Below are 26,340 nucleotides of genomic sequence, written 5' to 3'. Positions count from 1 at the left end.
CAGGTAGAGTAATCTTGGTGGTAGGTTCTTCCCTCTCATCACTTTAAATATATTGTGCCAGTCCCTTCTGGCTTGTAGAGTTTCTGATGAGAAATCAGCTGTTAACCTTATGGGAGTTCCCTTGTATGTTATTTGTCATTTTTCCCTTGTTGCTTTCAATAATTTTTCTTTGTCTTTATTTTTTTTCAGTTTGATTACTATGTGTCTCGGCATGTTTCTTCTTGGGTTTATCCTGCCTTGGACTCTCTGTGCTTTCTGGACTTGGGTGGCTATTTCCTTTCCCACGTTAGGGAAGTTTTCGACTATAATCTCTTCAAATATTTTCTCAGGTCCTTTCTCTCTTCTCCTTCTGGGACCCTTATAATGTGAATGTTGTTGTGTTTAATATTGTCCCAAAAGTCTCTTAGGCTGTCTTCATTTCTTTATATTCCTTTTTCTTTTCATTTTAGACAACCTACATGTTTTTTTATTTTCCTCAAAAACAGTGCCTCCGCCCCAAACAAATCAACATCAAAACGAAGAGCTCAAGTTGACATCAGTCCCATTTGTCTAAGTCCTGCTTTTATGTGGATGAAAAGCAGCAGCCAGCCAGTTATGATGAGCAGGTGATAGATCCAAACAGCCAAATTTGTTAACATTTTTCAATTTCTAGACCATCCTTAAAGAAAATCATATTTGGTATCACACAATCCTCACAGTAGTCCAGCAGAGCAACCATGCCATCTGGATTCATGTTTTCACCAATAAAGAAGTGATAGTTTTTGAAATTAGCAAGGATGTGCTTGATTTGTTCTGCAGTCCCTGTCATAAAAGGTTTTACTCTTTCTGGTCTCTGTTCTTCAAGCTTCCCTTTGATTGACTTCATGTAATCCTTGATGTAGTTCTTGTAGGCTTCTTTTGTGAAGCTGGTTTCTTGCACGTGATTGTTCATGACAGTATCCACACCAGTGATTACTGTGCTTTCAGTACCTTTGCCCTCAGGGCCTTCAGAGGAGGCATTTCCACCAATGAGCGAGTCATCAATGTTACCCTCTCTCCTACTGACCATCTTCCCCTCCACCTCCAGACACAGCCTATCCGCAATCTCCCGGATCTTGTACATGTCAGGGAACATCTCATCATGGTTGATGAGGCCCCGGTAGATGATCATGATGGCGACTGGAGGGAGACAACGGTGGCACTAGCTTAGTAGGAGCCCAGAGCTCAGAGAGAGCACAGTGCAGCAGAAGAGGCACTTGCAGGGAGGGGGGAGTGGGCGGAAAAGCCATTCTTTTTTCTTTATTCTGTTCCAAGGCAGTGAATTCCACCATTCAGTCTTCCAGGTCACTTATCCGTTCTTCTGCCTCAGTTATTCTGCTATTGATTCCTTCTAGTGTATTTTTCATTTCAGTGATCGTATTGTTCATCTCTGTTTGTTAATTCTTCTAGGTGTTTGTTCTTTAATTCTTCTAGGTCTTTGTTAAACATTTCTTTCATCTTCTCAATCTTTGCCTCCATTCTTTTTCCGAGGTCCTGGATCATCTTCATATCATTATTCTGAACTCTTTTTCTGGAAGGTTTCCTATCTCCACTTCATTTAGTTGTATTTCTGGGGTTTTATCTTGTTCCTTCATCTGGTACAAAGTCCTCTGCCTTTTCATTTTGTCTATTCTTCTGTGAGTGTGGTTTTCCTTCCACAGGTCGCAGAAGTTCTTCTTGCTTCTGCTGTCTGCCCTCTGGTGGATGAGGCTCTATGTCATTCTTTTAAAGGTTGTGCCCTGCCCCTTCTCTCCTGTTTCAAAACCAGCAAGGATAGGGACTTCCCTGGTGGTGCAGTGGTTAAGACTCTGTGCTCCCAATGCAGGAGGCCCGGGTTTGACCCCTGGTCTGGGAGCTAGATCCCACAAGCATGCAGCAACTAAGAGTTAGCATGCCACAACTAAGGAGCTGGTGAGCTGCAGCTAAGACCCAATGCAACCAAATAAATAAATATAAAACACACACACACGAGCTGATTTAAAAAAAAGAACCAGAAAGGACAAAGTCTGTGAGGGGGGAATGTGCTTGTGTGTTCTGGGAATAGCAAAGAGGCTGGTCTGGCTAGAGCCTGGTAAGCCAGCAGGGAGCAGTAGATTGAGATCCAAAAATTGGAGACGACCTTACAACGGAAGAGAACTTGAGGTTGATTCTACTCTGAGAGATGGTAAGCATTGGAGCGTTTTACAGAGTGGTGTCATGATCTGAATTTACATTTTTAAAAGATTGCTCAGGCAGCTGTGTGAACAGACTGTATGAGGAGTGGAGGAGCTTGGGAAGGTAAGGAAGCTGGAGACCGGTCAGAAGGTGAGAGATGATGTGGCTTGGACCAAGGAGGCAGCAGTGGAGTTGATGAGAAGCAGTTAGATTTTAGATATATTTTGAAAATCTACCTGACAGGAAACACTGTGGATGTTGGGTGTGAGAGAAAGAGATGAGTCAAGGATGACTCTAAGGTTTTTGGCCTGAGCAACTGGAAGACTGAAATACCATATACATGAAAGAAATCAGAAAATGGCTGGGGGAGGGCAGGTTGGAAGCCATGGTGGAAATTTTACTGGTTAGAGGCTTGAACGAACTTTCTGGAATGATGGGGATGTTCTCTCATTTAGAGTGGTGGTTGCCTGGGGGTAAACACTGTAAAAACTCAGTGAACTGAATTTTTAGTATCTCTGCATTTTATATAAATTATACCTAAACACACACACACATACACACACACTTTTATTGATAACGGGGAAGACTTAAGAAAAAAGGAGTTTATTTTAAAGGTTACACATGAGAGAGAATGGGATCCATATTGGAAACTCGTTGAAATTGATCCTCCCATCTCTCTCAAGGGGGTCCCTGCATCTCCCCGTGCTTCGGCATCTTCATCACTTTCTCTTCTTTTGTTAATAATTTTATTTTATTTCATTTATTTATATTTTATTTTACTTTTTTTGTCTGCCTTGGGTCTTCATTGCTGCGTGTGGGCTTTCTCTAGTTGTGGCGAGTGGGGGCTACTCTTGTGACTACTCTTTCATTGTGCTGTGTGGGCTTATCATTGCGGTGGCTTCTCTTGTTGTGGAGCATGGGCTGTAGGCATGCAAGCTTCAGTAGTCGCAGCACGCGGGCTCAGGAGTTGTGGCTCATGGGCTTAGTTGCTCTGTGGCATGTGGGATCTTCCTGGACCAGGGATCAAACCCATGTCCCCTGCATTGGCAGGTGGATTTTTAACCACTGCGTCACCAGGGAAGTCCTTCATCACTTTCTTAAACTGTGACAATCAACAAAACAAGCTGATTTGTAGTATTTGCTGATTTCTGTGACATGAATATTCCCACCATATTTCAAGCCACAGGCTACATCAAGCTACATCATCATCCTTGGAGGCGGTAGATTGAAGTAGTGGAGAACACAGACTTCAGTGCAGGCAAGTTCTTTACCTCTCTGGGACTGTTTCCTCATCTGTAAAATGAGAAGGTGCTACTAATGCTGTCTCCATAGGGTTGTTATGAGGATTAAAGGAGTTAATATGTGGCATCTTGTACCTTTTAACTGTTAATAGCTCTGCTGTTAATTTACTGTGTGTCCTTGGGCAAGACCCTTCCTCTCTCTGCATCTTAGTTCCTGTATTTGTAAAACACAGAGGTTTTGTTACAAATAATCTTTGAAGTCCTTCCAGCTCTAGAAATCTTAGGGCCTTCTATGACTCCAGTTACAGAGAAATCTCAGCCTCCCTCTCTGGGTTTTAAGCTCTATTCCTGAAATCACAGGTACAAGGCACCTGAGTGGTGTGAGAGACAGCCAGGTAGATTCCAAAGTGGATTCAGTCTAAAGTGGAAAGTTAAAATTGTCAGGCTTGATCTCAGCCTGGGAAAACTCTTCCTGAGCCAAAAATTTCCAGCATTTGCAACTCTTTAACTGGCAGCTCCAGGTGCTGGTCAGTTTGAACTGCTTCATTTGGATGCCTGCCAGGAGCCTTTGTTTAGGAACTTTCTGATTCTCCCCTGCTAAGTAGGTACTGAAGGGAATACCTTTTTTTTCTTTTCTTTTCTTTGTTGTTTGGTTTTTTTAAAAAATTTTATTTATTTATTTATTTACTTTTGGCTGTGTTGGGTCTTTGTTGCTGCACGCAGGCTTTCTCTACTTGCAGTGAGCGGGGGCTACTCTTCGTTGCAGTGCACGGGCTTCTCATTGCGGTGGCTTCTCTTGTTGTGGAGCACGGTGTCTAGGCGTGAGGGCTTCAGCAGTTGCGGCACGTGGGCTCAGTAGTTGTGGCTCACAGGCTCTAGAGTGTAGGCTCACTAGTTGTGGCGCACAGGCTTAGTTGCTTCACAGCATGTGGGATCTTCCTGGACCAGTGCTTGAACCTCTGTTCCCTGCATTGGCAGGTGGATTCCTAACCACTGTGCCACCAGGGAAGTCCCTCTTTTCTTTGTTTTAATGGAGAGAAACAGTAATAAAAAGAAGAAAACAAATACAGAGAGAGACTAGGTTAATAGAAATAGAATATTAGAAGTAGAGAAAAAAACACCAAGAGAAAGAGATTTTTCCTACATTTTCTAACAAAAGAAGACAAATACAAACAGAGCTGAAGACAAAATAAGAGCTGATTCCTACCACAAGTCTGGAGAATTTCTCAGAAAGGATCATGTTTAAAATAAATACACATACAGCACAGGTGGAGGTATTTCTTGCCTTTTCCTCTACCAACTCTTAAGTCTGAGGTAACTCCTGTAACCCCTACTCCCAAATGCCCAATGGAATAATTTTACATATTTTTCCATTCAGACCCATATTCTCCTGGTTAAATTCTGTAAGACCTACACTTATCACCTTAGAACCAAAGATTCTAAACTGAAAAGTGACCTCAGAGCATACCTCCTCTCGCTGCAGTATTTTACATATGAAGAAACCAAGGCTCAGAGAGGTTGAGTAACTTGTCAAGGTCCCACAGACATGTGACAGAGCTAGGTTAGGTGGTAATTCATATATCTCAGTGGCACTTGTCCTATCTATGAGGGTCCCAGAAATAAACAGATGGATAATTCAGAGTTTAATAAAGGAAAAGCAACAAGAAATGATGCAGTACCCCAGGGCCAATGACAGTGTGAAACTTGATCACTATGGGACCTGAGGGGACAAAGGGAGGAAGCAGAGAGCGTATGAAAGGTGTCTGCAGAGACCCTGCTTTTAGGAAGGTGGGGTGTATGATGGGGAATAAACAATCTCACATCCCTCTTTTTCCCACTTTTAGCCTCCATTGGCTGAACCTAACTAGAAGCCAGAGGGCAAGGAAGTCTGTTGATAAAAGACCAAACTGAGGCACTGAACAGGGAGGGTGGAAAGCAGATCTGGAGGCTACAAGGAAGCAACCTATCACCATTCTATTCACTGAAATTTCAAACAATGCTGTTCATGCCCCATAATTTGGCCTTAAAGTGTGCAACACAGCAAGTTGTCAGGAACATAAGATACAACAGGAGTCAAGAAAGCTCCAAGTTAGGACACTGAGCTGTCATATAGTGCTGGAAGTAGAAGACTAGCTGGGTGGATGGAAGTTTCCAGGGGCTGCTCTGCTCCTCAGCCCAGTGCCTAACCCACACAGACTTGGCGGAGAGCCTTTCAACAGCCCAGGCCCTGCCCTCAAGGAATCCAAGTCTAGTCTGCAAAGGGTGAGGCCTGACCGTAGATGACTCCTCCTGGAGACCTGCATGATGCTGATGGGCAGGGAAGACTTCTCCACCAGGGCGACTTCCTGGAGAATCAAAAGTGATGCCAACTAGGGCTTCCCTGGTGGCACAGTGGTTGAGAGTCTGCCTGCCGATGCAGGGGACACGGGTTCGTGCCCCCGTCCGGGAAGATCCCACATGCCGTGGAGCGGCTGGGCCTGTGAGCCATGGCCGCTGAGCCTGCGCGTCCGGAGCCTGTGCTCCACAACGGGAGAGGCCACAGCAGTGAGAGGCCCGCGTACCACACACAAAAAAAAAAAAGTTAAAAAAAAAAAAGTGATGCCAACTATAGGAGAGAGGGGCTGGCATCTCTGTCCTGGGACGTGTGAGGAGATAGTTTGGTGGAAGCTCAGGGAGACCTAGGGAACCTTCTCCTTCCTCAGAATAAAGTTACTTCTGCAGGCATCTCCTGATTTCACAGTTCCTTTTGGCTGTATCCTGTCTCCTCCTCTCCCACTCTTATACCTCTCTTCCCTGAAGCCAAAGGAGTCTGGGGTGGAGTTAATAAGATTCTCAAAAGCAAGTTAAGCCAGTTCCTGCAGGCCTGAACATGTTCTGTTGAGGAGTAGCCCCTGCAGAAAACTACTGTCCCCAACTGTAGCCACAGTCAGCTACAAATAGTGCAGAAAGAGGGGTAAGAGCTCAGAGAAAACACAAATCGGCACCTGACTCCAAACATAGATGAACCCAAACTGGACCTGTAGATGCTGGGGCCTTGCCTGCAGGGCAGAGCTAATGCTCATCGTGCCCTAACCCTGGTCAGCAGTGGCCACTTCTAAAAACATCTCTTTCCTTGAGGCCTTGCTCCAATTCTACCAGCTCAGCTTCTAGCAGAGTTCTTAGAGAAGCTGCATCCCAACAATGACTCAAGGAGCCCAGCTTTCAGCTTCTCTCTCTACGGTTGTTCAGGTCCCCTGTGTCCTAGGGAAAAGCCACACATGGCTCCCTCCGGCAGGAGCAGCCTGGCTAAACCTCTCACCTCTCTGTGGTTAAAAGGGGAGGATGCAACCAGGAAGTGTAAAGGGGCCCCTAGTTCTAGCTTGGGTAAAGGCCTGGCTGGACGCTTGAAGGCTTGGATCCTTTTGTCCAAGTTAACTCCAGCTAGTTCCCATGCTCCTGGCTGTCCCATAGTCGCAACTATTTGGACTGAGTTTAAGTGAGGGAGGTTGGCCATCTTCCAGGGACTGTGAAATCTCAGCAGATGGCTCAGCTTGTTGGGAGCTCTACGAATCCTTCACAGTTGCGCCCTATTTCAAAGCACCTTCACATCCCTTATCGCAGAAGTTCACAATCAGCCCAGAGAGACTCAGTCTACAGTCAAACAGCTGGTTAATGATTAGAGACAGGATACAACTAGGAACATCAACCTCAGATCCAGTGCTCTTTCTCCAAGCTGCCTCCTACCTAATTCCTCCAACCAATGCTCAGTTTATTGAATTTGGAGATGCCCTGGCAACATCCTGTTGTTCCTTGAACAGCAAGGTCTATCTGGCTTTAAACAACACACACACACACACACACACACACACTTTTGAGAAATTGTGTGCATATATTTTTGTAAGTCAAATCTGTACATAAATGCATAGGGGAGCTTGGTTCAAGGATTGTCACTCTGAAAAGTTCATTATAGAAAACAAAACAAAAAGACCTCCTTTAAGACTTAACATTACACTACAGCCCTGCCTACCTCTCCTCCCTCCCTTCTTAAAAAAGTGTTTTGTGCATATCTTTGATCACACTCCATATGGAGTTTGTTTATACAGGGGTGGTGCCTCCAGAGGTTGGGAAGTAAGTTCTGGCTCCCCCTACTGGGCTCATGATGAATTCATTGGCCCAAAGGAATTTTCTCAGTCTCCCCAGAAGATTCTGGGGCTCTGGGGACGATCATATTCCTGCTTGTGCTTGGAAAGACCCCGAAAAACAGGGCTCCCTGAGGAAGGGTGTGATCATAGAAGACTTTCTAAAAGAGTTAGGTCCTGAACTACACCTTGAAAGATTTTGACAGGAGGAGTTGGTGGTGAGCAATCTTGAGAAAGGGAAGTGCTGTGTGAATTGAGAGGATTGGATGAGCTGGCTGGCCTAAGCAGGATGTTTGTACCCCAGGAAAGGGAAGTGAGGAATTTTCGTTCTAGGATTTTTGAGCAAAGGAGCAATCGATATTCTCTCTCCTCCTTTACTACTAACTTCTTATTCACAACCAGCACATGTTGAAGAAAAACTGGGAGGGTGTATTTTAAGTGACACTACTAGAAAATACAGATAAGCAAAGGAATAAAAAAAATATCATTGAGGGACTTCCCTGGCGGTGCAGTGTGGTTAGGAATCCACCTGCCAATGCAGGGGACATGGGTTCGAGCCCTGGTCCGGGAAGATCCCACATGCCGCGGTGCAACTAAGCCTGTGCGCCACAACTACTGAGCCTGCACTCTAGAGCCTGTGAATCACAACTACTGAGCCTGTGTGCCACAACTACTGAAGCCCATGTGCCTAGAGCTCATGCTCCTCAACAAGAGAAGCCACCCCAATGAGAAGCCCGCGCACCACAACCAAGAGTAACCCCTGCTCGCCACAACTAGAGAAAGCCCACACGCAGCAACGAAGACCCAACGCAGCCAAAAATAAATAAATTCATTAATTTAAAAAAATCATTGAAACTCTGCTGCCAAGAGACCCACTACTGACATTCTAGTGATAACATTTTAGATTTTTCCTGTACCTAAATGTAGATACGTATGAATTTTACAAGAGATCCTGCATTAGAAGCTGGCTTATAACTTTGTTAATTAATAATATATTCTATGTTATAATCATCCTATGTCACTACATATATATTTACTTGTTATATACCACTTTTAAAACTTTTATTATAAAAAAATTCTAACATTACATAATTAGAAATACTAGCATCATAAGCCCCCATATACCCATCTTGCAGCTTCAACAATTATAAAATTACCTCTTTAAAATAATCTAGGGACTTCTCTGGTGGCACAGTGCTTAAGAATCCACCTGCCAAAAAAAAAAAAAAAAAAAAAAAGAATCCACCTGCCAAGGCAGGGGACATGGGTTCGATCCCTGGTCCGTGAAGATCCCACATGCCGCGGAGCAACTAAGCCCGTGCGCCACAACTACTGAGCCCGCGCTCTAGAGCCTGTGAGCCACAATACTGAGCTTGTGGGCCTAGAGCCTGCGCTCCACAAGAGAATGCAATGAGAAGCCTGCCCACCGCAACAAAGAGTAGCCCCACTCGCCGCAACTAGAGAAAGCCCGTGCACAGCAATGAAGACCCAATGCAGCCAAAAAAATAAAAATAATCTAACTCTCTGGATTATTTATTTATTAGTATTTTTTTGGCCCCACTGCATGGCATGTGGGATCTTAGTTCCCCAGCCAGGGATTGAACCCGTGCTCTTTGCAGTGGAAGTGCAGATTCTTAAGCGTTGGACTGCCAGGGAAGTCCCCCTCTGGATTATTTTAAAACATAACCTTGACATCATGTAATTTCATCTGTAAATAAAATATCTCTAAGAGGTAAGATTTAAAAAAACATAATCAGTAAAACAAACAAACAAACATAATCAAGGTATCATTGTTATACCTAGAAAAAGTAACAGTAATTCTTTGCTATTATCTAATACCCAGTCAGTGTTATGTTTTCCCTGATTACCTTTTTTTTTAAATAGTATTTTATTTTTTCTTGGCTGTATCGTGTGGCTTGTGGGGTTGACCAGGGATTGAACCCAGGCCGGCAGTGAAAGCGCCGAGTCCTAACCACTGGACCGCCAGGAATTCCCTCACTGATTATATTTTTCAGTTACATTGTTTTGAATGAGAATGTAAACACCCTCTACACATTACATTTGTTTTCTACGCCTGTCTCAAGTCTCCCTTAATACACAATAGTTCCCTTTTTTTGTGCTAGTTGTTTATTGAAAAAAGTAGATCCTTTTCCTTACATTCAGCATTTGGTTGTTTGCATCCCTGATCTACCATTAATATGTTCTTCCACCCACTGTATTTTCTGAGAACTGATAGATCTAAAAGCTTACTCAGATCAAGTTTGATTTCCTGGCAAGAATACTTCTTAGGCAATGCTGTTAACTTCCTATTGTGACCCATCAGGAGGAACATAGTATGTAGTGGTCTCTCTCTGTAATAAGATTGACCAGAGAGTATTTAAAATTTTTATTTAACCATTTCCTTATTAATAGACTTAGGATACTTCCATTTTTTTGTTTTTTTGCTAATTAACGCTACGACAACCATTCTTATACGTCTGTCTTTGCATGCTTGCCTAGAATATTTCCTAAAATTCCCAGAAGTCTGGGTCAATGGATATAATCAATAACTTTTTTTTTTTTTTTGAGGTACGCGGGCCTCTCACTGCTGCGGCCTCTCCTGCTGCGGAGCACAGGCTCCGGACGCACAGGCTCAGCAGCCATGGCTCACGGGCCCAGCCGCTCCGCGGCATGTGGGATCCTCCCAGACGGGGGCACGAACCCGTGTCCCCTGCATCGGCAAGCGGACTCTCAACCATTGCGCCACTAGGGAAGCCCAATCAATAACTTTTCAGTGCAATAAATACCATTTTGATAGGCTAAGGCTTCCTAATAAATACCACAGGAAATAAAATAAACCAGTAGCCCAGGAACAATAAAGTCAATGCTGACTTTTTCTGCTGACTTGTGCATCCTTCTCATTCTGGCTAGCAGGTCCAGGTCTGCACAGGCAGGCACAGGGCAGATTCTATTGTAAAGCTAGTTTAGGTATGTTAGGCCTTAGCTAGATCTTCTATTTTCTCCTGTTATCAAGGGGGACTGCAGAGAGCTGTCCATGTTATTGGCTAATAAATTCAGGATGGGAAAGCATCCTGAGACTCTGCTGTCTACACTGTGAAAAGATGACCTAGGGTAAAAGTTAAAAATGTTGAGGCAGTTTGACACAGTTAGGAAAAAGCAACCAGAGGTAGGCAGTTTGGGGATTACTGCCTCGGTCCTGGAAGGAACAGGTTTGTCAGACAGAAGCAATTAAAGTATGGTTCTGAGCTTTAATTTTTGCGTTTACAAGTCTTAGCACAACTATATATTTCCTCTTTGTATCATCATAAAAGAAAAAAGTTTTTCTTAAATCTCAAATGTGATTTCATAAAAATTGGTATCTGAAAATTCCTTAGACTACTCCTATATTAATTTGCTAGGGCTGCTGAAACAAATTACCACAAACTTGGTGGTTTTAAAACAACAGTAATTCATCCTCTCACAGTTTTGGAGGCCAGAAATCCAAAATCAAGGTGTCAACAGGGCCACAATCCTTCGCAAGGCTCTAAGGGAGACTCTTTCCTTGACTCTTCCAGCTTCTGGTGGCTCCTGGCATTCTTTGGCTTATAAATGCATCACTCCAATCTCCTCCTGTCTTCAGGTCATCTTCTCTGTGTGTCCCTGTATATCTTTTTCTGTCTCATAAGGACACTCTCATTGGAGTTAGGGCCTAGCCTAACACAATATGAGCCCATCTTAATCCTTCCCCTAATTACATCTGCAAAGACCTTATTTCCAATTAAAGTCACACTGAGGTTCTTCTGGTAGACTTGAATTTTGCGGCGACACTACTCAACCTACGATTTCCAATGTTTTACTGGAAACCGTTAGGAAAATAAGATTCATTTAACAAACCTGCTATATTTACCTGCTTTGAGGACAAACTGCTTGAGGATCACTGCTTCATCTTCTTAGCCTTCCCTGCACCACTAGAATAGTTGTGGATCCAGGAAATCTAACGTCTAATTTGAACTCCTGTCCTCATCATATAAGATTAAAAAGAAAAATGATGTCCAGAGGGGAAAAGACTTGTTTAAAGTCATGCTCATGAGCAGCAGCAGTAGATCTATAACTGAGCCCATATCCTCCCCTTTCAGTCCACACTTACCTTGCGCAATTGGCATTTGGGGGTGGCATGAATTTACCTCCCCCAGGGAAGAGCAATAGTATCTTTTTTTTTGGGGGGGGGCATGCCGTGCGGCATGCTGGTTCCCCAACCAGGGATCCAGGGATTGAACCCCTGGGCTCCCTGCACTGGGAGTGCAGAGTCTTAACCACTGGACTGCCAGGAAAGTCTCTCTCTCTTTTTTTTTAGTATCTTTAATTAGGTAATATAACATCCCCCTTCCTCAAGAAAAAAGAAAGGGCTAATGGTGGGAACTTAAGCATGGTGATTGGCACAATAATTCTGTGTTTCTAGCAGAAGGGCCTGGGGACTGAGAGCTGCAGTGGTGGTAGTTAAGGATGTTTCTTGGGCAAGCAACACATTACACGGCCCAAACGCACACTCCTCAGGCCAACGTACCCAGCACAGTGTTCTATGCATCAACAAACGGCCTTGACCCTGGAGACAAAAGAAGCTGCATTATTTTTTCCAGTCCTCTGTCCAGGCTGTCACCAGCTAAGTAAAACGTAGCTACTGGTAAGGGAAGTTTATTTTATTTAAGATGGGAGTTGATCATTTGTTTTCTTCCTGTTCTTAGCACTAGGGATGTTAATTACAGCTCTGAATACTGCTTAACAAGAAATGCAGGAAACATGTGACTCTGGGCTCAGTTAATGAGTATTATTATCTTTTAAAAATTCTGATGTTGGCAATTACACACTAATCAAGAGTGTTCACATATGAGGCCCAACCCAGGGGGAGTTTAAGAGGACAGCTCATACCTGTCTTGGAGAGCTGAGTCATGAGTTTACAGTCCCATCTTGAGTTCAGTTCACACCTCTGTCTTTAGTGGTAGTTTAGAAACAAATTTCTCACATTTGTTTCTCTAGATTATTCTTTGGAGGAGCTGAAATGAGGGCAGGAGAACCAAGCTAACAAACCTGAACTTTCTTTTGTCTTCATCAGTAATTCCAGAATTAGAAGCCCACATTTCTACCTTCCCAAAGCTTCCAGCCATTTCAGCACAATAGCATGAAATGAGATGTGGCTAAAAGCAAGAAACATTGAGTGTTCCTCTTCTCCCCTTTCCTCTCCACATTGTTGTCTCCCAGACACCAGCCAACTGAAAAGGAAGGAAAAAAACACTTGGGTCATAGGATCTTACAAGATTGACCACCCCCAATCCTAAGCCATGGGTCTTGACACCCTGCTTACTTTTCCTGGGTACCTGCTCTAGGAAATGTATGGGATCAGAGGGCCCTGGACTGGCAAACTTTAGCTTTATTAGGAACACTAATAAATTTAATAGAAAATTAATAGTTAATTAAAAAAAATTTTATTTTGACTGCATTGGGTCTTCGTTGCTGCATGCGGGCTTTCTCTAGTCATGGTGAGCCGGGGCTACTCTTCCTTGTGGTGTGCGGGCTTCTCGTTGCGGTAGCTTCTCCTGCTGCGGAGCACGGGCTCTAGGCACGCGGGCTTCAGTAGCTGTGGCACGTGGGCTCTAGAGCGCAGGCTCAGTAGCTATGGCACACGGGCTTAGTTGCTCCACGGCATGTGGGATCTTCCCAGACCACGGCTCGAACCTGTGTCCCCTGCATTGGCAGGCGGATTCCTAACCACTGCAGGACCAGGGAAGCCCTAGTTAATTAATTTAATGGACCAGATTAATACTAATCAACTTCGGAAGTGGCAGGCATGAGGGAACCTGGGGCATAAATGAGGTTCCAAAGACTTCTGCAAAAGGACCCAAAGGATGATGGGAGGAGCCAGCAGCCCATGTGGAATGAGGCATGCACCTGAGAACAAGGAAGTTCTTTCATGGCCTGGGAGTAAGGACTGCTGGCAGGAAAGGGAGGGACCACATAAAGTCCACAAAGCCCTTCTGTGATACACACTTCGCTGCAAAGTTTGGTTGGAAAGTGAGAGCAGGGCCAAGATTCCACAGAGGCCAGAGGTCCAGGCCAGGCCCTTCCCACATCCTGTGTCGCCTTTCTCTGAGCATGTTCCATGCACATGAGTCCCATGGTAACCCCAAACCTCAGGCTGTGAGAAGCATGTCTGTTTTAATCTGCATTTCCCAAAAATAATTTGACCATGGAGCATTTTGCAAACACCAATTACTGTTCCATGGATTGGGGATTCTGAAAATCTCATTTTGGGAAAGGCCAATTCCAGTCCTTTTCCAAATGTAACTCTTCTTCTCTACAGCCCTCTGAAGCCCTCTCACTTGCTTCAACTCATTCACCTCCCCCTTCCTGTTTTGCAGCCTTTGATCATATAGGGAGGTGCCTGTATGAGTCGTATTCTGAATCAGTCTCTAAGGGCAGCTGTATTCAGCTTGCCTGGCTCTGTGGCCCAGCCCTGATGGGTCTCCCAGAGATGACTGAGGAGAGTGGTAGGGTTCAGCAGTCTGCCTTTCTCTCAGCTACAGCCCCAAACAGCTTCCGGGAGGAGCATCACTCACTATGGACACTGCATCCTCTCTTAGAGCTAGGATCTATGGTTCCAACTTCAAAAAAATGATACTGTTCCCAGGGCACTATCATAGTCATTCTCAGGGCCCCTCCACTGAAGCAGACAGGGCCTATCACCAACCCTAGTTTATGTTAGAGGAGCTGGTCACGTTGCTCACATCCACAGTGATTCAGAGCAAGGACTAGCACGCTCCCTCATCTTCAGTCTGTTTTTCTCTCCAAGTACCGCACGACTTCCCCCGGGCATACCCACTCTCAACTGGACTCCAGAGCAACTGATCTTGGGCCAGGGCTGGGGACAAGGAGCAAAAGCAGGTCTTAGTGTTTGTGTGTTTGCCCTTGACCTGCCTTTACCCTAGAGGGAACTCCTGTGTTCTTCTGCTCCAAGCAATCCAACCACCCCAAGCTGACCTTCCAACCAGTCATTTGGGGCCTTTTTCCTGCTGTCTCTTGGCTATACATACTCAAACTTTGCATTGGAATAAGATTTATTTATTTTTTTTACTTGGCAAAAAGTCAAGTGCTACATTTTTAAAAACAAAATCTCAAACAATCAAATGCATTACCCATCACAGAAGAGGGTCTGGCAACAGTACAAAACATCCTACTTAAGATTTTTTTTTTATACAAGTAGGTTTAAAATGAGTTCTGTGAGAACTAAGAAATCTACAGCTTGTAGTTTAATAATAGAAAAAAATTAAGACAATTAAAAGATCTGTAGCATCCAGCATTTTGCTTAATTCCCTGTTTTATAGCACCTATTTCTCTAGGTTAGAAGATGAGAATTCTAGAACCTGTGGTGTATGCCTTGTACCACAGCAAGATAGGGTGGACCTGCTGTCTCCCCTCCCCACCAGCCCCCATCACCAAGGAGAAGACACTCTTTTTTTTCAATCTCCCCACTTACTCCCAGAGCAGAGGGGGATAACTGGGAAAGCAACTTAGAAATCAGAGTGCAGGAATATGACTTCCTTTCCCCAGAATGGGCTGCTGACAGAAGCAGAGTATGTGTTTAGAATGGTGGAGGAGTCTGTGGGTGGGAAAAGCTATTATCTGGAACATGATGCATAAAAAGCAAGGAGTAACTGGACATCACGGTCAGTTGCCTGCAAGTTTAAAAACCTCAGACTAAACAGACAGCTCGAGGGAGGAACAAATTACTAACCACATAGATGCTTTACATGCACACCACTGTTGGCTGTAGGCCACCTCATCGCCATCCCAGGGCTAAGCCAACAGAGTGGCTCCACTGTACTAAGAAAAACAAACATTACACACAGGAAGCACTCACTACACACAGATAAATCCCCTGTTCATCCCCACCCTCCAGAACTGAACCCAATTTAGAAAACAAAAGCAAAATCCACTGGGGAGATTAGAAGAAGGGCAAAGAAGTTTCTCCCCAAAGCCAAGGGGACCGAGTATGTGAATTTTAGCAGACTTGAGGCCCCCAGCTCCAGGCCCCTGAGAAACCAGATCAGGTCTTATTTGAGAGGAGGGAGAGGGAGGTTTGGATGTAGATTCTTTTTACGAAGTCCTACCAAAGCTTCTGTAGCCTCCAGAGCTGCATCTTGGATGGAGACCCTGATGTTTTGGGGGGAGTGGTCATTGATTTAACCAGATGGGAAACTGAAGTGGAAGTGACACATACACAGAAATGTTCTCACCTGGGGGACACACAGATGGGAAGGCAGGTGGGAGATGGATTACTTTGGAGTCCTGGCATGAGTCCCCAGGAAGCTTCAATCTAACTCAAAGGGTTTCCTACTGGTGATTTGTTTTCCTTTCTATTTTTACTTCCTATAATCAGTGTTGTTAGACTTTACAAAACAAGATAAAAACTAGTCCCAAAGCTGGACTCTGTGAATATAGTTGTTTCTTTTATAAATATTTTAATTACAGTAATCCTCACTCCAGATAATTTCAGTGACAAACGGTACTCGCAGGCACACAAGTTCTCACTCACACACACACACACACACACACAGCCCCCAAACTTTCACAGAAAGTCTGACAGCAACCATATAATTATAAAGGAGCCCCACCTCTCAAGAGTGAAGTAAGGGTGAGAATGACTATGTCAACCTAAAGAAGCCAGAGGGGAGACTGTGTGTCACTTAAAGAAAAAATATAAACAGGAATTAACAATGTCTGATTGAGAAGCCAGAAAGAAAAAAGATAGTAAAGTAAAATTCTGCTTACCAAAAGGGAAAAAAGGAAAAAAAAAAAGAGAAAACCCTTTATATTTCTGTACAGAGGTTCTTCCTGTCAAGTGCCTAAACCATAGGCAAACTCTGGCGTTCCCACTAAAATATGAGGGACTCACACCACTGGAAAAAAATCAAAATAAGAAATGGAAACTGAGGATGGAAATTAGTGAATTTCTGTGCATTCTGGGAGAGACTTAGTTGGCGTTAACTCCAGAGCCCAGCGTAGTTTCCATGGAGTCCTGAAGGGAGGGGTCCTCCTGCCACGAAGAGCTTCGTTCCAGACGAGTCGTAGCAGTGTGTGTAGACAGCGTTGGGGAAGGAATCAGTGTCCGAAAAGTAACTCCTCCAGGTTTCGTCATGATTCTGTGGGAAATAAGAGACTCTGAGCACTCGCCGTGGGGCAGAAAAGGGAAAGAAGGGACAAGAATGCTTTCTGGGCTCCTTAAGAGGAGAGGGTCCTATATCTATACAGGAGACTGGTGCTCAGGGGAGCTGGAGCCCCATTTTTCCAAATGAACATTAGGGAGGAGCCAAGCAGGCTGAAGAATTGCTACACAAACTGAAGGTCTTCTCAGGACTGCTGGAACCAAATGCTTTCATAATTCACTGGCAGCCTCAGTGGGAGGTTCCTCTCCTTCCAGCTCTATTATCACCTGGGGGTTATTCTGGGCCAACCGGTGTGTCTTACTGGGCCTGTTTTCCCACAGACATGCAGACACAAAAACAAAACCAAGGGAAAGTGCCTTTCTCTGCTCCAAGGAGTGTCTCTTACTAGTGAAAAACTATGTGGTAGGTGGTGTGTCAGTGGGGGTGGGAGTGGGTGGGTAGAGTGAATACAACTTCTCCGTCACTGTCCAGTAACCATGTGAGGCATGGGCTTACTCACCAGCCAGCCTCTGCCAGTTGTTAGTTTCAGATTCTCCCCTGCTAGTCTGGGCTTGGACCCATAACAAGCTGAGAGCCTCTCTTCCAGGAACCTCTGAGCTCGGATGTCATAGAAAAGCAGGGAGCCCTGCCCTGTGCCCACAGTGATGATGTGCTCATAGAAGCTCACTGACCGGATACCTGAGAGAGAGAAAAGTAAAGGGCAATCAGGTCTGCTAGCCGGAACTTCTCTGACACTGAGTTCACATGGCACCCCTAAATACCACAGCGCCTTTCCCAAGGCAGACCTAGCTCACGCACAAGCCAGAGAACCCCGATGCCACACTGCTCATCCACACACTAACAGGAACCTTCCCATAAGCCTCAGAAGTACCAAATGCCTGATGATGCCCAAGATGCTTTGGGCCCAAGACTGTAAGTATGCCCTGAACCTGCTTGCCTCCCCTCGACTCACTCTGAGGTCACCTTTCATAACTCTAAGTTCTTCTCCATTATATGTTTCCAACCCGTACTGAAACTGAGGGTAATCTGCATATTTACAAATCATTACATTAACAAGGACTTTCTTGTATTTGACCTAAAACCACTACCATGGCACTGCAAGAGGTCTTTATCTGGTATTAAGTGTGTTATGAGAGTGGCAAACAGCCTAGAACTGAAGCACTCAAAGGTGCACTGTCTCTCACTGTGAATTTAAGACAAGTCACCTGATCACTTTGGGTCACAGGGAAAATACATCTGCTGCATCTGTGGATCAGATAAGTGCATGGGATGTGAAGATGTCTCTAAGTACAAAAGAGGTGCTCACTAATATTTGTGAAATCAGTATTTCCTTATTAGGTTTGCAAGCTACTCCTGTAACAGTAACCAAAATCTCTTAAAACTTCATCGCAGACATCATTCCGGCCAAGACTATTTATTCTTTCCCTTACTACTTTCCTTACACACATTATTCTCTCTGTTCTGAAATGTATTTCAAGAATAACTGAAAACAAATCTAAAACAATGGCCAAAACTGCAGCATCTACACGAAAATAAATACTACTTGAAAGAGAAGATACTGTGCCTTTTAGGACTCCCAGGATAACGTAGCCACATTTTTGCATGAGAAGGGGGACAATGTCAGACGAAGAAGGAAACACACTTTGTTAAGTTGGACAACCTGGATTCTGGTCCCTGGCTGTTCCCCCACCAACCTGTGTGGTGTTTGGCAAGTTATTTAACCAATCTGGGTCTCAGTCTCCTCATCTACAAAATAGGGTGTAAACTGCTTCCCACAGGGTCCTTGGTAAGATGAAATGAGATGTCAGACAAAGGTATTCTGAAATCTTAAAGTACAGTACAAATGTAAGTCTCTTTTTATTCCTCAATGAAGAATGAGGGTGCCCTCAGAGAGAATATGCTATTAAAGATTGGGAGGCAGGGGGGCCTGAAGCCTAATTCACCCAGTGGGTAAGAACTAAACTGAAAATTTTCTTCAGCTTTATTGAGGTATAATTGACATAGAATACACTGCACATATTCAAGGTATACAATTTGAAGTTTTAATATATGTATATATCCATGACACCACCACCACAATCAAAATAACAAATTTATCACCCCCAAAAGTTTCCTCATGCCCCTCTGTAAAATCCTCCTCACCCCACCACATCATAACTTAGCATAAAAGAATTTTATAGTTCAGGTAGGGGCCCAGCAAAAAACTACCACAAGGAGTAGGGCTCTGTGGAGGAACAAGGAAACCACCAATACGCTGACTATTGGTTTCCATCAAAGGCTTCTGTGGCCACACGTTTGTGTGCGGTGTGCGAAGCTTTGCTGCCATATGCAGGTATTCAATCTCCCCTCTGTGTCACCAAACACCTCCACCAGGTTCCATAAAGATCACTATATTTGTTTGGAAACCAATATTGAAACTGAAGGTCAAAACCCATTCACAACGCAGCTGTAAGCCTGAGGGGCACATGGGGGCCTCTTACCACTGCCTCGCTCCCTGGAGCAGACAGACTTGACGTTGTATGATGGTTGCCGTGGATCCAAGAAGGAGACATGAGCTTGGGAGCCCACTGCATACACTGACCACTCACTACCATAGGCCAGGCACACATTCTCACGGCAATATGGCAGTTTGGTGGAGAGGAGCTGAAAACAGAGAGAGAAGAGATGCACCTATGGCATTACCGGAAAGCACACGGCAGGGCATTGTTCTTAGATGCCCACCTCTGTGGGCTTTCCTCATATACCAGACAAACAAAGTCACAGACAAAAAGACATGTACCAATTAAGGAAATAACATCCTGCTCCACCCCTACGTATGTAAGAGAAAGAAAGAATGATGATACTAAACAAGATCTAGGTACTGAAGAGGACCAGTTAGGGAAAAAGGTCAAGCTCGAATTAAATAATCAGAAGCAGAGAGAAAGGCCAAAAGCCACAGGCTGTTTCCAGGGATAACCCCAGGGCACTAAAGCCAAGGTCCCACTCTGTTCTCTCTGCTGGGAAGAGCCACTACCCTTCTCACTGATCTTCAGGTAAAGGGGCTGATTTCTGGCTACCCTCAGCCTAACTCCCCAACTGTATGGGAGTTGTACACTATAGAAAGCACACTCGTGGGACTGCTCAACCCCAGGTAACCCCAATCAGCCTTAACCCTGGATCCTTGTCATTTAGCCAATCCTCAGTGGCTACTGCACGTAAGGGACCAAGCAAGGCCAGTGGAGCTCAAAGGCTGCTGTGACACGAAGGAAATCAATAATTCCTGGAGCTCTGCTTCCTCTTGAAAAAGAGTCTATCATAGAAGTTATAAGCAGCAAAGGCCTCTGGAATAAGAAGAGGACAAACGATCCACGGGTAGGTTTAACTTTAGGTAAAAGGTGCTTGCAAATACTGTAAATTAAATCCATACCGTACATGATTATTTTAGAGATGATTAATCTTAGTTTAATTGATCTTCGGTTGCCAATGGCTCCTAACATTTAGGTTTTTCCTGCCCTCACAATATTGCAAATAGTCAATAATCCATAAGCAAATACTTAAATGCACTGTGGATTGGAAGACTGCTAGTTAAAGGAGTCTCTCAGCAAGTCTTTGCAATGTGAAAGAATCACCCCCTCTTTTTTTTTTTTTTTTCCAGTTCTGGACATTAGTTTAATCAGTCATTTTCACCTTCTCTGAAGAGCATAAAAATTTACTCAGTTTGCCAGTATCCCTGTCATGAAATTGCTGTAAGTTGTTCTATATTAATTATTTCACAGGAAATAGATCTCTTATTGTTGGGTAACGGAAATGCGTAGATTATCCTGTACATGTTACTCCGATCAACTGATAACATAGTTTCTGCTGGGCTCCCTCTGACTTCTTTAAAAAACTTTTAAGAGGGGCAGGCCAGACTCAGAATTTCATGCACTATGCAATCACATGCCCAGATCCTTGAAGAATTCGTGCTTTAGACAAGAATGAAAAAGTTTAGGGAGGATTAAAGTATTTTAACTATAAGGTGAAACTACTAAGTCATGTTCATCATACCTTAGACAGTGTGTTTTCAGCCTTCCAGAGATGAAAGTAGCCATCCAGAGATACTGCTCCCAATTCCTGCAAAAGCAATGAAAAACAGGTTATACTCACAGCAACTAATATATAACAGTAAGCAGGGGAAGACCCTGCAGGTTGGGGTCCTCCCATTACTCACTCCTATCCTATGATGGTGCCAGGGATTATCAGCCCATCATCTTACCCTATAAAATGCAACTGTACAGCATATTAAAGCAAGGCTGCTTCTTTTTTTTTTTTTTTTTTTTTTTTTTTTTTTAAGGCTGCTTCTTGACAGAACCCAAGAAGCAAGTCCTGGTTTGAACATAGACACCCATGGTTAAAAAAGCCCATACTATACAATCATACACATGACATCCTGTTTGATAGAGCAGAGCATGCACATGAAAGACAGTTTTGTAAGTCTCAGTGTGAGAGCTTCTATAAGTAGAGGGTCTAAGCTGGGAGAGATAAGTCTGCCCCTAACCCATAAACATGGATGAGAGATAGAAGGCGGCTAAGGGAACTACCCCTCAAATTGTGGCCCGATTCAAATTTTGGGAAAAGAGCCTTTCTTCTCTTCTGGCTCTGGGTCTCCATACTAACACTCTACTTAATAGCCCAGCAGTTTCAGATCTGACTCAAATGATTAAGTTAAGACTTGATGGCAGTGTTGAGAAGAGGCAGTAAAGAATGAAAAGAAACTGAATACAAGAGAGAAGAAAGTGACTGCATGTAGGAAAATCACACCCAAAATAGAGGACCGGCAGGATCACGTGCAAATGAGAGACAGTCAAATCAGAATGGCCCTGGGGAAACTCTGAGAGGCTAACAGATATGAACCATCCAGAGAATACTCAATGCAAGGGGTGGCTTTCATAATTTCAGTTATAATCTTTCTCAGAGAGAGATTATAACTAAGCATCCCTCAGCCTTCAAGAGATGCTCTGTGGGCTCAGAACTGAGTTATGTAGTAAGCTCTGACTTGGGGAAGGAGAAGGAGGAGGACAGTGCACCTCCCAAGACATAAGCCAAGAAGCTGAAGCAAGAGGAACAGGCTTCAGGGAACCTTTGGCAAGCTCATACCTTGTTCTTGTTGTTGAAGGCCAGAGCTCGGACCTTGCAGTTGTCAGGGTTTGTGTCCTCCTTGGGGATGTCCTTTAAGGCCTTGTGAGTGATGTGAGCATACACAGGGACCTGTGACACATTGTGCCTTGCGTCACTTTTGGTTAACACATCATCTGTCACCTCCCAGAGTCCCATAGAACCATCGCGTGAGCCTGTAGGGCAAGGAAACCACAGATGTCAGACATATCCAACTTTCCATGAGACAGTCCCACAGAAGCCAAATGGGATTTCTTAGTCTAGCTCTTTGTGCACCATGCTCGTATGTGCTGAAGCCTGGCCAGGTGGCCCACACCAAAACAGAAAGCAGTATGTATTTTAATAGCTACACCAAGAGGATGATTCAACTGAGGTGTAGGAGTTAAAATATAACCTTTAAGTGTAACATAGTTGGTGGGACTTTTGAAAAGAGAGAATACATTTGATAAAGCTCAGTAATTTTCCAAGCCAAATGCTTAGGTCACTTGGGCATGCATTCATAGGTGATTTCTACTAGGCAATAGGGTTTGGGAACTTCCACTCTAGATCAGTGATGCTTAATATTTTCTGAGTCATGTACCCCTCTGACAGACTTAGGAATGTTAAAGACCCCTTTCTCTAGAAAAATACACAAAAAACCTACCTTGCACACTCAGTTTCAGGGAGCTTCATGGGCCTCTTGAAGAAACCATAATCCCTGAATTAAGAATGACTGTTCTGGGCTTCCCTGGTGGTGCAGTGGTTAAGAATCTGCCTGTCAATGCAGGGGACATGGGTTCGAGCCCTGGTCCAGGAAGATCCCACATGCCGCGGAGCAACTAAGCCCGTGCGCCACAACTACTGAGCCTGCACTCTAGAGCCCGTGAGCCACAACAATGGAGCCCGCGTGCTGCAACTACTGAAGCCCGTGCGCCTAGAGTCCGTGCTCCTCAACAAGAGAAGCCACCGCAGTGAGAAGCCCGCGCACCGCAACGAAGACCCAACACAGCCAAAAATAAATAAAATAAAATAAATTAAAACAAAATGCCTTAAGAATGACTGTTCTACATTAAGATGAATGCTTAAAAACATAAAGTTATCCTTAGGGAACATAATGAAGCACTTAAAAACAAGTCTGTGGTATAGTCATAAAACAGTATATCAAGAACCAATAAAGAGAGCTTCCCTGATGGCGCAGTAGTTAAGAATCCGCCTGCCAATGCAGAGGAAACGGGTTTCAGCCCTGGTCTGGGAAGATCCCACATGCCGCGGAGCAACTAAGCCCGTGCGCCACAACTACTGAGCCTGCGCTCTAGAGCCCGTGAGCCTCAACTACTGAAGCCCGCAAGCCTAGAGCCCATGCTCCGCAACAAGAGAAGCCACTGCAATGAGAAGCCAGCGCACCACAACGAAGAGTAGCCCCCGCTCCCACAACTAGAGAAAGCCCACACCCAGCAACAAAGACCCAACTCAGCCAAAAATAAATAAAAAATAAAATAAAATAACCAATTAAAAAAATGTTTTCAAATTCCTGTCCAGTAGCATTATCTGCCAACACTCCTTTGAGACCAGAAGGTGCCCTTCTCACACTGCAAATCTCCTGAATAGTTCACGGTAAAAATTGTCTAACATGGGATAAATATCATCCAACTTGTTTGTATCATAAGGTTTGTGGACAAAGGTTCAAAGTAGAGGGCTCATCATGTGTGAAATCTAGAAAAGGCCAGAGAGTGAAGGGCACATCTAGAGAACTACGTACGGTTTATAATACAAATTAAAAAAATAAAACTATACAAGTTTTATTATGAAAAATTTCAAGCATATTGAAATGTTGAAAGAATTTTACAATGAATTGTATACTTACACCTATAGTCTACTATCAACATTTTCTTATATTCGGCATATCATATATCTATACATATATCCATCCCTCTATATGATCCCATTTTAACCTACTGATAATCCCATTTTAACAACTCAAATATGTACTGAAAAAAGACTAGCAGGATTGATTTCAAATTGTTAACAGTGACTATCTCTGGGCACAAAATGTGTGGGTAATTCTTTCCTTTTTTGTTTATATGAATTTTAAAACATTCTTACAATAAACATGTATTACTTTTACAGTAAAGAAAAAATGATTTTAAGAACTAATCTGGCAGCAACATGAAGATTAGATTGGAGGAGACAAGACTAGAGGCAGAGAGAAAATATGGAAGGACATTGGGGTAATTCAAAAGATAGACGATGAGCACTCAAGTAGACAAGATAGAAAAGAAATTGATGGATAGAAGAGATATTTTAGAAAACAGAATCAACATGGCTTGGTAATCTAAGGAGATTGAAGAGTCTTAGTTCTCTGGCTGTGCACCTAGGTGGAAGGTAGGAGAACTTACGAATATATGTCAATGGCAGGGGGAGGTGAGGTCCTGGAAGGGAGATGATGAGTTTGAATACACTGAATTTGAGGGGAATGTTCAGGGGTTGATGCTCATCATCAAGTCTGAACATTAACACTGGTTAACAAGTATTGAGCATTTTCAATATGGCAGCCACTAAGCACTACCTCATCTGATCTTCCCAATGACCCTGTGAAGTATATATAATCATTATCCATGTTACAAATGAGGAAATCCAAGTCTCAAAAGCCTTAAATAACTTGCCCTCTATGCTAATAAGTGGTAAGACCAGGATTCAAATTCAGATCTTTATTATCAGAGCCAATACTCTTTTTTTTTTAAATGCAGCAAAAACTACTGTTAATGGTACATCAAACACTTTTTTATAAATAATAAAACCTTGTTTATTTCCAATTTAACAAGACATCTACATTGACTTAAAACTATTTGGACTTTCTTGCTGATGTGACCTCTCAGAGTATGAAATTCCTGATTTGGATGTGAACAAAGCAGAACTGAAAATTCAAAAGAAACTTTTTTTTTTTTGGCCGTACCATGCAGCTTGCGGGATCTTAGTTCCCTGACCAGGGATTGAACCCAGGCCCCCTACAGTGGAAGCATGGAGTCCTAACCACTGGAGCGCCAGGGAACTCCCCAAGAGAAACACTGTCTCCTGCCCTCCTGCACAGCTGAACGTTAGAACTATTTCCAACTGAGCTGCTTACTGCAAAACTTTGAGGCAGTTTCTCAATCTTTGTATAGTATAACACTCCTCCAAATTGGGCTCCTCGTTAATTGTCTCTGTACACATTAGTTTTAAAATATATACTGGGGACTTCCCTGGTGAGCCAGTGGTTAAGAATCTGCCTTCCAATGCAGGGGACGCAGGTTCGATCCCTGATCGGGGAACTAAGATCCCACATGCCGCAGGGCAACTAAACCCGGGCGCTCTAGAGCTCTTGCGCCACTAGAGAGCCCACGTGCTGTAACTGCTGAGAGGCCCGCGCGCCAACGAAAGATCCCGTGTGCCTCAACTAAGATCCGACACAGCCAATAAATAAATATTAAAAAAAAAAAAAAGACGGCACAGATCAGTAGCTAACACTTCCTGGGCTTCTTTCACTGTGGTTGTTCTGCCTTTGAACAAATGGGAAGGTTGAGCTGGGAGGATTTTTAAAAAATTAATAAATAAAATGTATACTGTGTTTTTACCGTCTTCCATAATTGTCAACAGTATGTCACACAGCAACTCCATCACTAAGGTAGGGAAGTGTACTAACTTACTTTGATGATTAGGAAACTGAAACACAGCTTCTTTCAACATTTAACAATTTGGAGAACAGAGCATTTGAAGATTAGTACTTTTACAAAGCTATATTTCCTCAATTTAGATGGCAAAATTATATATTAGGAACATCGATGGAAGGATTTTTGTTGTGTATGTTGATTTATAGTGATTCTACAGTTTATAAGGAAGGTGTATTCTATATTATCATAATTAAAGTCTCAGTAGAAGATGAGAATTATCACGAACATTTAGATTTTAATTTTTCATTAAAGTATAATTCACTTACAATATAATATTAGTTTCAGGTGTACAGCACAGTGATGCATTATTTTTATACTCTATTTAAGGTTATTATAAAATAATGACCATATTTCCCTGTGCCATACAATATATCCTTGTTGCTTATTTTATTTTTTATAAATTTATTTATTTTATTTTTGGCTGCGTTGGGTCTTCATTGCTGCACGTGGGCTTTCTCCAGTTGCGGCGAGCAGGGACTACTCTTCGTTGCAGTGCGCAGGCTTCTCATTGCGGTGGCTTCTCTTGTTGCAGAGCATAGGCTCTAGGTGCACAGGCTTCAGTAGTTGTGGCTCACAGGTTCTAGAGCACACGCTCAGTAGTTGTGGCACACGGGCTTAGTTGCTCCGCGGCATGTGGGATCTTCCCGGACCAGGGCTGAAACCCGTGTCCTCTGCATTGGCAGGCGGATGCTTAACCACTGCGCCACCAGGGAAGCCCTGTTGCTTATTTTATACATAGTACTTTGTATCTCTTAATTCTATACTTCTATCTTGCCCCCTCCCTCTCCCCCCT

The 26,340-nt window shown here is 43.6% G+C and overlaps 2 protein-coding genes across 2 annotated transcripts in view; both read right to left on the bottom strand.

The window, feature by feature from the left end:
• Nucleotides 1-631: 631 nt before the first annotated feature.
• On the bottom strand, nucleotides 632-1,150 carry LOC136124581 (translationally-controlled tumor protein-like). Its single transcript, XM_065879340.1, has one exon. It carries the CDS (start codon nucleotides 1,148-1,150, stop codon nucleotides 632-634), a length of 519 nt encoding a protein of 172 aa, XP_065735412.1.
• Nucleotides 1,151-14,601: 13,451 nt separating this feature from the next.
• The window catches only part of DCAF12 (DDB1 and CUL4 associated factor 12), a 40,663-nt gene continuing 28,924 nt past the window's right edge, over nucleotides 14,602-26,340 (bottom strand). Inside the window, exons 5-9 of the mRNA XM_065878891.1 lie at nucleotides 21,844-22,037; nucleotides 20,755-20,820; nucleotides 19,209-19,371; nucleotides 17,228-17,406; nucleotides 14,602-16,704 (exon numbers count right to left, since the gene is read on the bottom strand). Of these exons, the coding sequence (XP_065734963.1) occupies nucleotides 16,546-16,704; nucleotides 17,228-17,406; nucleotides 19,209-19,371; nucleotides 20,755-20,820; nucleotides 21,844-22,037 (761 nt within the window). The 3' untranslated portion in view covers nucleotides 14,602-16,545. The remainder of the gene's footprint in view (nucleotides 16,705-17,227; nucleotides 17,407-19,208; nucleotides 19,372-20,754; nucleotides 20,821-21,843; nucleotides 22,038-26,340) is intronic.

The sequence above is a fragment of the Phocoena phocoena genome, chromosome 6, assembly GCF_963924675.1.
Source record: "Phocoena phocoena chromosome 6, mPhoPho1.1, whole genome shotgun sequence".
Taxonomy (NCBI): Eukaryota; Metazoa; Chordata; class Mammalia; order Artiodactyla; family Phocoenidae; genus Phocoena; species Phocoena phocoena.
The sequence above is the reverse complement of the archived record's forward strand: the minus strand, read 5'-3'. Positions and strand labels throughout refer to the sequence as shown.

What these genes read in the sequence shown, in the direction of transcription:
- LOC136124581 (XM_065879340.1), bottom strand. Translation starts at nt 1,150, where the DNA reads ATGATCATCTACCGGGGCCTCATCAACCATGATGAGATGTTCCCTGAC.